This window comes from Muscardinus avellanarius, assembly GCF_963383645.1.
Source record: "Muscardinus avellanarius genome assembly, chromosome: 2".
NCBI lineage: Eukaryota > Metazoa > Chordata > Mammalia > Rodentia > Gliridae > Muscardinus > Muscardinus avellanarius.
In genome coordinates this window covers 116,943,856-116,956,422 of record NC_137787.1, presented here as the reverse complement: position 1 = coordinate 116,956,422, position 12,567 = coordinate 116,943,856, and the positions used below count along the sequence as shown (strand labels likewise).

At 43.6% G+C, this 12,567-nt stretch overlaps 1 protein-coding gene across 24 annotated transcripts in view; it reads right to left on the bottom strand.

The window, feature by feature from the left end:
- Positions 1 to 12,567, bottom strand: part of CLASP1 (cytoplasmic linker associated protein 1) — a gene marked incomplete at both ends in the record, with an annotated part of 233,863 nt that overhangs the window by 130,413 nt on the left and 90,883 nt on the right. For all 24 annotated transcript variants that reach the window (XM_080689046.1, XM_080689042.1, XM_080689029.1 and 21 more), the window contains one exon: positions 1,458 to 1,610. In XM_080689046.1, coding sequence (XP_080545172.1) covers positions 1,458 to 1,610 — 153 coding nt within the window. The remainder of the gene's footprint in view (positions 1 to 1,457; positions 1,611 to 12,567) is intronic.

Sequence of the window (12,567 nt, the reverse complement as noted above, 5' to 3'; positions counted from 1 at the left end):
TTTATTTTTTTGTGGTACTGGGGATGGAACCCAGGGGCATTCTACCTCTGAGCGACACCTCCAGCACTAATTTTTTATTCTTTTTTTTTTTTTTTTTTGAAACAGGGTACCACTGAGTTGCAAGGGGCCTCACTAAGTAGCCGAGTCTGTCCATAAACCACGATCCTCCAGTCTCTGCCCTCCCAAATGCTGGGATTACAAGCATGTGCCACCATGCCCAGCCTAATTTATTTTTTATAGAGAATCATAATCTCACTAAGTTGTGGAGGGCTCACTAAATTGCTGAAGCTAACCTCAAAACTGCGATTCTCCTGTCTCAGCTTCCCAAGTACTGGGGTTACAAAAAATTAACTTTAGCCGGGCGTGGTGGTGCACGCTTGTAATCCCAGCATTCAGGAGGCTGAGACCGGAGGATCGTGGTTCACGGACAGCCTCAGCTACTTAGTGAGGCTCTTTGCAACTCAGTGAGATCCTGTTTCAAAATAAAGAATAAAAAATAGGGCAGGAGGTGTAGCTCGGAGGTTAATGCCCCTGGGTTCCATCCCCAGACCTGCAAAAAAAAAAAAAAAAAAAAAAAAAACTTTAAAAAAATGTACCCTCAAACTTAAAAATAAATCTAAGAATAACAGCAATTGTCAGAGACAAAATAACACTGCTTTTGTCCTCCCTGTGGTAACCTTCAGGCTCACCTGGCAGGTCAGCTCTCTGAGCAGCACCACATCCAGGTAAGATACCAACAACCCGGGGCAGAACAGCATCCAGGAAACAGCGGCCAGAGGCAACATTCTACTGCTAATCCTCCTGTGGCTCTTACTTGACCCATCAGCTTTGGTGATTTTCTATGGCTTATGAAAGCCCACGCAAAGAGGGAATCAGTTCTAAGAAGCCACGGTTACTAATTTTTAGAAGTAAAAAGTAAGAAATCTGCATGTAAACCTAAAATTTGATAGCAAAATCAGAGTTGTGTGTAACGTGTCAGTTTATCTAGAAGGCGGGAAAGAGAAGGGACTTATGGAAAAAAATCTTTGTAAATCAACTTGCAGAGCTAGAGAGACCTCGTCAGAATTCTGTCATTATTGAATTCAATATCCATGCAGGTCTCACAAAGAACACTAGGTGCAATCTGACGTCTGGGTACCCAGTCTTGAGCAGCATGGTGATTTCAGGAGAGGCTGGGTGGAGACAAGGCCTTGTGGCTCCCATTCTCTGTCTCCAAGGGACACTTCACTGTGTTGCCTTCCTTCTTCCTCTAGGTCTCTGCCACACAGAATGTGGTGACGGTTCAGGCAGCATGTGAAACTAAAGTCAAGCTAGCATCCGGCATGGACGGCACGAGTCAGGTCAGTTAAAGACAGCATGCAGATGTGCACTGTTTGGGGCTAGTCCACTTCTGAGGGGGGTGTGAGGAAGTACCAGGCACGAACAACCCCAGGACATGACGAGGGGTGTGGTCTCACCTGAAGACTTGGATCCTAGTGTGGATGAGCCGAGCCGGCGGGTGGTCCCCATTCCAGTGTTTCTCCGTGAACTTGGTGGGGCCTTGGATGATGTAGAACTGGCTGAGGAAGGTCTGTTACCATCCACAGAGTCTTCATCATCAAAATTTTTATCTAAACAAGAAGCACACAAGTCATTGTTAAAAAGAGAAAAAGTACTTTTCTCCAGCTATATGTAAAATGACCCCAGCTTAGAGATAAGTGGTCCACCAGCACCTTTGGAATCAGAGGGGTCTGACCAGAGACAGGAAAGCCTCCAGTCAGTCCAGAATAGGTCTGGGGATGTAGCTCAGAGATAGAATACACTTGGGTTTTTCTTTTGTGCATGCATTTTTAAATAATAGTGGACAGTGTATATCATTTTGGAATACTGCTTACTCTAAATAAGTCAATTTTTCCTTTGTGATAAAATACTTTTCACAAATTTATTTTAATGGTTGAAGGTACTCTGTAATTAGAAAACACCACTAGTACTAGGCATTAGTACACTGCTACTACTAGGGATTGATCCTAGGAGCATCCTACCTCTGTGCTACACCCCCGGCCCTATTTTTTTTTTTTTTTTTTTTTGGTGGTACTGGGGATTGAACCTAGGAGTATTCTATCTCCAAGTTACATCCCCAGCCCTATTTTTTATTCTTTATTTCAAAACAGGGTCTTGCTAAATTGCCAAGGGCCTCACTAAGTAGCTAAGGCTGGCTTTGAACCTGCAGTCCTCCTGTGTCAGCCTCCCAAGTACTGGGATTACAAGTATGCACCATCACATCTAGCTTCCTATTTTATTTTGAAATAGGGTCTTGCTAAGTTGCTGAAGCTGGCCTCGAACCTTCAGTCCTCCTGTCTTAGCCTCCCAAATACTGGGATTGCGGGTGTGCATCACCATGCCCAACTAAAATGCTTCCTCTTCTATGTTGCATTTCTTTTAGAGAGGCTGAACTTCTTTTGTAAATTTACCAACTTTTATATTTTCTAAGCAGCAGTAGGTCTAACCAGTATTCCACATATTGCATTAAAATTATAAAAGAGCCAGGCATGGTGGTGCACACTTGTAATCCCAGCATTTGGTAGGCTGAGACAGGAGGATTGCGGTTCATGGACAACCTCAGATACTTAGTGAGGCCCTGTGCAACTCAGTGAGAACCTTTTTCAAAGAAAATAAAAAATAGGGCTGGGGGTGTAGCTCAGAGATAGAATACACCTGGGTTCCATCCCCAGTATCACACACATACAAAAAAAAAAAAAAAACAAGTAAAAAAGAGCATGGTATATAGATCAGAGGTAAAACGCCCCTAGGTTTAATCCCTAGTATCACACACAAAGGAAAGCACACTGAGATATATCACCATAAAACTGCTCAAAACCATGAGACATAGCCAGAAGGAAAAGATACACTACTTGCGAGCAAACATAAACGTAATGGTAGAATTTACCAGAAGCCCTTTAAGAGCTGGCATGGTGGTGCACTCTTGCAATCCCAGTACTAGGAAGGCTGAGTGAGGTTCAACCTGGATTGCAGGTTCAAGGCCAGCCGCAGCAACTTAGTGACGTTGTGGCAAACTATGTGAGACCCTGTTTCAAAATAAAAAACAGCTGGGCGTGGTGGCGCACACTTGTAATCTCCCGCGCTTGGGAGGCGGAGACAGGAGGATCGCTCAGGTTCGAAGCCAGCCGTGCTGGCTTAAAAGATCCTGTTTCCAAATAAAAAAATATAAAACAGGTCTGGGAGTGTAGTCCGGAGGTAGAAGGGTTTCCAGGAACCCCAGTACCACCTAAATAAATAAAAATAAAAATAAAAAAACAGGGCTAGGGGTGTAGCTAGGAGATAGAATGCATCTGAGTTTGAGTTCCATCCCCAGTAACTAACACACACACACACACACACACACACACACACACACACACACACGTGCGCATGCCTTTTCTACCTCCAGGCTATACTCCCAGACCTATTTTATACTTTATTTGGAAACAGGGTCTTACTAAGTTGCTGAGAGCCTCATTCAGTAGCTGAGGCTGGTTTCGAACCTGTGCAATCCTCCTGTCTCAGTCTCCGAAGCATTGGGATTACAAGCGTGTGCCACCACACCCGGCTCTACAAGCGGATTTTTAATCATGCAAGCATCTGCCATTAATATCATTTATTTATTATTATTATTATTTTTTTTTTGGTGGTGCTGAGGATTGAACCCAGAGGCATTCTACATCCGAGCTACATCCCCAGCCCTATTTTTTACTCTCTACTTTGAAACAGGGTCTCACTAAGTTGCAGAAGGCCTAAGTAGCTGAGGCTGGTCACAAACCTGGATCCTACTGTCTCAGCCTCCCAAGTACTGGAATTAAAAGTGTGCACCACCATGCCCAGCTAGTTAAAAAATTGTCACACAATACATGTTCCATGCAAAAGATGGTCTTACAGAAGGTTAAGTTTTCTTTGAACCCCACGAAATTACTTTCAACTTTAGCCACCACTACAAAGACAGCCTTCCAACTGCCACCTCTCATCTAGAGTCAGGGTAAAGCTGATATAAACCAGCTGCAGCCTTAGGTTTCCAAGCCCCACCACCTCCTTTAACTTTTAAAATTCACCCGCACCCCATCCCTCCTTTTACAGCACTGGAAGAAGACACTTAAAAATGAGTTACGGAGTACCCACAGGATGACATGGAAATGTTCACCCAAGCTGCAGCCGCTTACTCTAGGAATCTGGTTAAGTAACAGCAAAACAGCCCATCTCAAAGCACTGCTGACACAGGAGAGTTCAAACCACAGTGGAGGAATACTAGGAAAAACCAAAAAGCTAAAGTGCAGAGACAGCCATGTAGACTTGGGGATGCTGAACTCGTCCGCCCTTAGTGATGAGATGCTGGACAGAGACTGTAGAGTGGCCAGAGCTGGCTCCAGCAGATCAGAAGCAGTTCCCCGCAGTCTCCCCCAGTGCCAGCCCCGGTCACTAAGGATGTCCCAGCAGAGCCCAGCTACCTGGGCTGAAGAGGGAGAATACAAAGCCAACGAGGCATGCAGACTGCATGGGACCAACACAATCTAGACCATTATGTCTGAGTCTAGGGGTAGCAGGGAAAAGACAAGCTCCAGTCTGGTGTCTGGAATTTGGAATTCTAAGCTTGAGATTGTACTATCCATTTGGAACACTTAAACATTCATATATGAGGACCAATATAACATCACAGAAACTAAAGAATATCGGTTCACTGTCCATCTGTGGGAGGGCCAAGACCTACACTCCAGAGTCTCTTCCTGAGGCAAGCTTAGACTGATGGAAGCCCAGATAAAGAAAGACCTCACTTTCCAGAGCAAAGACAACCATCTCTACCTTCACTGTGCCAGGAGTTCACTGCGAAAGATGATGATGTGAATGTGATTGGCAGTTTCCAGACTCATCTGCAAGGGAGTGAGAAGTGAGGACCTAGTGACTGGAAATACATAGGACACGGAATAATACAGTTATGAAAAATGATTCCTTCTGCTGCTACAGAATAAATCAAAATGACAGCTCTAGCCGGACGTGGTGGTGCACGGTTGTAATCCCAGCATTTGGGAGGCTGAGACAGGAAGATCGTGGTTTAAGGACAGCCTCAGCTACTGAGGCCCTCTGCAACTCAGTGAGACCCTGTTTCAAAATAAAGAATAAAAAATAGGACTGAGGGTATAACTCAAGAGGTAGAATGCCCCTGGGTTCCATCCCCAGTACCGCAAAAAAACAAAACAAACAAACAAACCCAACCCAACCAAACCAAACCAAACAAACAAACAAAAAAGAGACTGCTCTGACCCTTGCTAAGTAAGTAACCTCTTGCTAACAGGTGGGGAGGCCGATGAGTGTCTGTGAGCTGACCAGTTGGCATGGTAACAGAGGCTGGAATAAGACCAGGACTTAAAGGGAGAAGGGTTATCATGTAGCTCAGTAGCTCCATAATGTGAGAACAGGGCATTGTAGAAGAAACAAATGTAAATAGAGCCCTTAGCAGCATCCTAAGTCCTTAAATGCAAGCAGGCTCTCCAGCTGAGGATCATTTTCCTTTCCTTCAGCCCATGATATCACTGCCAGACAGTTGGGCTGGCGATTCACAACTGCCTTGACAGTGACACCCCCCCCCCCCACACACACACACAGCTCAAGCAAGAAGACAGCTGGGGCATGGACGGGACAACTCAGAAGTTCACTCCGGTTTTACTGATCTTGTGGAGAGAGGGCTCATAAGGGAAGAACCTGGAGGAAGATGCACAAAGAAAACTCCATCAGAAACTAGAGAGGCAAAGGAAACAGAAAGAGGGCATGAGACAAGATCCCACTGATACCTGTTCCTTCCAGGAGTGCTGGGAGTTCAAAGTCTGCTCCGGACAAGCACTGGCATGCGCCTTCTGCAGATGCAGGCGGAGGCCTGTTCCTGTCTGGGCGCCCAGGAGGAAATGGCCTGGCTGCTGCTCCACAGCTTAGAAGGTGACAATGAGCAGGCCCAGGTCCCGACAGAGAAGCCTTAGGATGGGTCTGTGGCTTCATTCAGGATATGTATAGCACAGTGGGTTGGTGAATCTGTCCTAAGGCAGAGCTATAGCCATAAACCTGTACTTTCCAAATTCAGCTTCAAGATGAGGTTTTAAAAAAAGAAAAGAGATGGGTTCTGTTTCCTGGTCTGCAAAAAAAGGGATACTCCTGAATACTCAAAGGAACAGCACATGTTGCTGATCCACATCAAAGCTTTGCTCTGTCAGTGCCCAGCACGGCTCAGGTAGGAGCTGCTGTTCCTTGCTCTCAGAGGAGCCACACCCCTACTTCAAGAGGTGGGCAGAAGTTAGGATCTGGCAAGGTGCAAGGCTCCCAGAACCTCTCTCTTCCTTCTGCATTAACAGCTGTTGGAATGCCAGCGTTGGAATGCCTGCCTAAGAGGTAGGTGAGCCGGGCAAGAAGTGGTGAGCTGGGCGTGGTGGTGCACGCTTGTAATCCCCACGCTTGGGAGGCTGAGACAGGAGGATCACACAGGTTTGAAGCCAGCCTCAACTACTTAGTGAGGCTCTCAGCAACTCAGTGAGACCCTGTTTCCAAATAAAATCCAAAATAGGACTGGGAGTATATCATAGAGGTAAAAGCCCCTGGGTTCCACCCCCAGTTCCACAAAAAAAGGAAAAAGAAAAAAAGCCGGGCATTTTTTTTACATGGTGGCGCACGCTTGTAATCCCCGTACTTGGGAGGCGGAGACAGGAGGATCCACAGGTTCGAAGCCAGCCGTGCTGGCTTAAGAGACCCTGTTTCCAAATAAAAAAATATATATATAAAAAATAGGTGTCTGGGAGTGTAGCCTGGAGGTAGAAAGGTCTCCAGGAACCCCAGTACCACCAAAAAACAAACAAACAAAACAAAACAGGTGGTGAGAGGCCTGATGTCAGGCTCCATCCCAAGAGGAGAATGAGGCTCACTGCCAGACTTCTGAGGTCCCTGAGCAACCCCCCCTTTAACTCATGCTACAGACAATGGGCCATGCAATGTGCAGCCTGACAAAGATCTACTCTGCATTCATGAGACTTCATGAAGGTTAAAAAGAGTAGTGTAAAGACAGTGAAACCACAGATACCCCGCACACGCAGCTATCTGGACTGTAGTTATTTGAGTGATGCTCTAAGTACAAAAAGCATGGCTTTTACAAATGTGCAATTGGGGGAAAGAATCAGAATTGAATTTCCCTTAAATTGTTGTGATGTGCATACACACATATCCACATACACATACATACACATATTCATACATATTGAGATACCGGGGCTAGAGCCAAGGAGCATTCTAGACCTAAGCTCTTGCCCTTTACAATTTTTTTGTTTGAAACATGATCTCGCTAGGTTGCTCAGTCTTGTTACAATAGTGAGGCTGTGGAACCTGTCATCCTCCTGTCTCAGCTTCCTGAGGACTGGGATTACAGGCATGCACCACCATGCCCAGCTTAAAATGTTAAGGGCCAGACACAGTGGTGTATGCCTGTAATCCCAGTAGTTGGGAGGATGAGATAGGAGGATGGTAGACTGTAGGCTGGCCAACCTCAACAATTAAGCAATAATCTGTATAAAAAAAGAGAAGAGGACTTGAGGGTGTATCTTGGAGGTAGAACACTCCTGGGTTTAATCCCCAGTATCCCCAATAATGTTCTTAAAAGACATACAACTAATACAGGTTAGAGAGCAAAAAGAGATGTATGAACATTATCAAGATATGAGGAACAGCCGATGCACCTTCCTTGGAGCTGATTCCAAGCAGAGAAGATTCTTTTGTCTTCTTGTCAAGAGCTTTGGATGATCTCAATGACAGTTCTCTTGGGGTCACAAGAAAGAAATGTGTCATTTGTAAGGAGAAGAAAGGAGGCTAAGTAACTAATAAACATCCACCAAATGAAAAACTTTTTAAATTTCCTCAAGCTCTCATGGTCTCACTGTAATGTGGAAAGAAATACAGGTGTAGGCACAGGGTTGCCTCTGAGGTATGTTATCCTTTTGTTACTGCTTTGAAAAAGCTGGGAGGGCTCTGGCGTGGGGAGACAGACCACCCAGAGGTCAATGCACATGCCATCTTTCTCCCTCCATCTCTCAGCACTTGTGAAGCACAAATGAATCCCAGGTGTTCTTCTGGGTGCTCTCGGAACTTTTCCCAGAGTTCTCGGTCCAGCATGGGAACAGACACATAAAGCCAGCAGCAGCAGTTATGACTCAGGACAACGCTGTGACAAGGCACATACTGGATATGCTGTATGAATAGCATAATAGAGCTAGCCAAATAAATGCAGAAAAGACCCATTGTGCCCTTCTACCACCCTCACTGTACCACTGTGTACAATACTGAGAACGTGACATCGGCCAGGATCCCAAGAGACTATAACATGTGTACCTCCTCCTACCTAAAGAACATTCCTCCATACCGAGGCCACCTGGCCAGAACAAACTCCAGGGATGACTCCTGGGCAGATGGGAGGGAAGCAGGAATTCCTTGCCAGCTGCCTCCCCAGGGATAGGTCCAAGAGGCCTACTGCTCCACTACTATCCCCACCTTGAGCATAAAGGAGGAGAAAACCAGCAGTTGGTGATACATAGCAAGGGTTCACTGGTGAAGGTATGCAGAAGCCACTATTATGGGACTCATTTTATCAAAAAGAAAAGAGCTCTATTAAAGGTTAACTAACAAAGAGATAGCAGGTGATTCAGCTCCATCTCTCCTGTCAGACAGAGAAGAGAGTTGTTAAGGGTTTTTGTAAGGTGATGGGTCCAATAATGTCTTGGGTCTTGATTGGAAATGGTGTGTCCTTCAAGCTTTTTTACTATTTCCTTTTCTTTTTTATTGGTGCATTGTAGTCATACATGTTAATGTAGTACAAGATGGTGGAGGCATACATGCACACATCACCCAATTAGCCCTTACCCAATCCCGCCACATTCCCTCCCACTCCCTCTTCTCATGTTTGGCTTAGTGACTGACTTTGACATGTTTGTTAATGTGCATCATGTACATTAGGGAATTCCCTCTTCCTCCTCCCACACTGTTAGGTCGCCTTATTTGCTCATCTATGACCATGCCCAGCAGGCATCTATTTGTTGTGACTGACTAATCTTACTTAGCATAATGTTCTCCAGTTCCATCCATTTCCCTGTAAATGACATAATTGTTTTTTCTATATGCCTGGCTGAGTAAAATTCCATTGTGTACATATACCATAGTTTTGTAATCTGTTATCCCATAGTTTTGTAAACAGATATCCATCTGTTGGTGGACATCTTGGCTGGTTCCATAGTTTGTCAGCTAAGAACATAGATACGCATGCAGTTTTTGGTAGTTTTATTTCCATTCTTTTGGGTAAATACACAGGAGTGGTACTGCTGGATCATACAGTAAATGTGTTTCCATTCTTCTGAGGATCCTCCATACTGTTTTCAAAGTGGTTGTGCTAATTTTCAATCCCACTAACAATGTATTAGAGTTCCCAATTCTTCACATCTTCGCCAGAATTTGTTGTTGTGTTTTGAATGATTGCCATTCTAGAAAGAGTTAGGTGAAATCTCAGGGTAAATTTGATTCTCATCTCTCTGATTGCCAATGATGTTGAGCATTTTTTCATGTATTTATTGGCCATTTGAATTTCTTCTTTTGTGAAGTGTCTATTTAGTTCTCTTCCCCATTTTTGATTGGGGTATGTATTTTGTTAGTGTTGAGTTTCTTGAGTTCTCTGTATATTCTAGATATTAGTTCTCTATCGGAGGAGTAGGTGGCAAAAATCTTCTCCCATTCTGTTGGCTCTCAGTTGAAGTTCTTGATGTTTCCTTTGCTGTATAGAAGCTCTCCAGTTTCATGCAATCCCACATATTGATCTGCCTTTTAGTTTCTTGTGCCTCTGGGGTCTTGTTGACAAAGTTTTTACCTGTGCCTTATGTGTTGTAGTGTTAGACCTATGCCCTCCTCTTCAAGGAACCTCAAGGTCTCTCGTCTAATTTCCAAGTCTTTGATCAATCTTGAATTGACTCTTGTGCAGGGTGTGGAAGTGGAATTTATTTCTATTTTTCTTCATATGTGATGTCCATTATCACCACTTCTTTTCAATATAGAACTTGAGACTCTAGCCAGAGCAATAAGGCAAGAAAAAGAAATCAAAGGAGTACAAATAGGAAAAGAGGAACTCAAACTTTCCCTATTTGCAGATGGCATACTATACTTAGAAGACCCAATAAACTCAATCAAAAGGCTTGTAGAATTGATCAACAAATTCAGTATGGTGTCTGTATACAAAATCAATCTTAAAAAATCGGAAGCTTTTCTGTATACTAACCATAAATCCACTGAGAAAGAAATCTAGAAAACACTTCCACTCAGGATATTCCCCCACACACACAAAAAAAAAAGTAGAAATAAACTTAACCAAGGAGGTAAAAGACCTCTACAAAGAAATTTATAAAACATTTTTTAAAAATTTGAAGAGGACCTTTGAAGATGGAAAGATCTTTCATGTTCATGGATAGGCAGAATAAATTATCATCAAATGGCTATACTTCCAAAAGTGATCTACAGTTTCAATGCAATACCCATTAAATTACCAAGGTCATTCCTTAAAGACAGAAAAATCAGTCCTTAAATTCATTTGGAACAACAAGAAACCCTAATAACCAAAGTAGTTCTCAGCAAAAGAAACCATGCAAGAAGAATCACAATAACTGACTTTAAACTATACTACAAAGTCATAGTAATAAAAACGCACGGTACTGGCACAAAAAAAGAGATACATTGACCAAGGGAGCAGAATAGAAGACTCAAAAACAAATCCTCACACTTACAGCCAATTGATTTTTGACAAAGGCACCAAAAACATACACTGGGATAAAAGATAGCCTGTTCAACAAATGGTGTTGGCAAAACTGGTTAACCATATGCAAAAAAATGGAAATAAATCCAACTTTCTCACCCTGTTTTTTACTATTTCTGTCCTATGTTCTTCTGTGCTACACTCCTACCCATTTTTTATTTCAGTATAGATAGCTCTTTCCTATGGTGTGTGTGTGCACACACTCTCTCTTTTTCTTCCTCCCGTCCTTCCTCTATTTTAATTTAGTACATGTAGCTCTCGGTTTTAATCTAAGGTTACATTGGTCTGAGATTTTTAGTTTCATCTAGCGCAAGGTCATCCTCTGGTCAAGTGTTAAGGTGCCTGTCAGGTTTGCAGAGCTAGGACCATCTTCTTGTCTCTTCCACTGGCCACCTTAACCCCAGGGCTCATTCAGCCAGAGCAAGAGAGAAGGAGAGAAGAGGCTGAAGTAAGTGGCCATCATGTGAGTCCTCCCCTTCTAGATGCTGAAGCTCGCATGGGACAGAGGAGGCCCACACACACGTCCAGGAACCCCACTCTAGGACCCTGCATGGGCTCTGTAGACTACAAAGCTTGGTTAAATCAGTTTGCTCCTGACTCTTGTACTCTTTGGCCATGAATCTTCAGGTGCTTCCAGGATCTTCTTCACAGAAACATGACTGTTTCACTACACTGCTGAGGCTGTCTTCAGATGGCTACTTTGCACTGTAGCTGAATCAAGTCGAAGACACAGACACACACACACACACACACACACACACACACAAACAAACACACACACATCTGCTGAAGAATTATCCATCAATCCATTGGCATGAAGGAATCTGGAAATCTTTCCTAATAAGTATATTTGAATGAACACAACGTGTCTGCTTCTTTGTCATGATGTTCATTCAATATTGAATAATTCCAAACTTGTGCGTTGAAAAGTTGAAAGTCATAACTGATGGTTTTCTACAGTTTTAATATGAACAAAACCTCTGGTTAACCACAGCACACATAGGCTTAAAACAAGTGCACTACCACTTCACAACATTTACTATGCCTCCCCAAACAGCTTCCTGGAGTTCACACTGTAATTACTGACATAATTACAGAGCAAACAGTAACATAAGCCAAGAATAACCTGTTTCAAAAATTCAAAGTGGCTAGGCTAGCTTTCTAAATTTTTTTTTTTTTTTTTTTTTTTTTTTTTTTGCGGGTCTAGGGATGGAACCCAGGGGCATTCGACCTCTGAGCTACACCCCCCTGCCCTATTTTTTATTCTTTATTTTGAAACCAGGTCTCACTGAGTTGCAGAGGGCCTCACTGTCCAGGAACTGTGATCCGCCGGTCTCAGCCTCCCGAATGGTGGGATTACAAGCGTGCGCCACCATGCCCGGTTCTCTAAAATATTTTAAATTACATTTAGGTACCTGTTGTTGTCTGGAGACTTAGCCTACATCCTGATGTGTGGCCATACAGAGACTACACCACTGCAGACTGAACACAGGCAGGCAGAAGAGAGCTTAGCAAGGCACCCACTCATGGGAGGGTGCAGGCAGGTGTACTTTAGGGCGAGGAAGTACAGATAAGTGCAGTTAGCCTACATAAGGAACAAAGAATCCTTAAGAATTTTTATAAGGATATAAGTTTTTCAAGCATACTGCTGAAATGACTCACTTGATATGTATCCTCACACGTTGATCATAAACTAATTTTCTAGCCCAAATAGCATCTATTAGGGT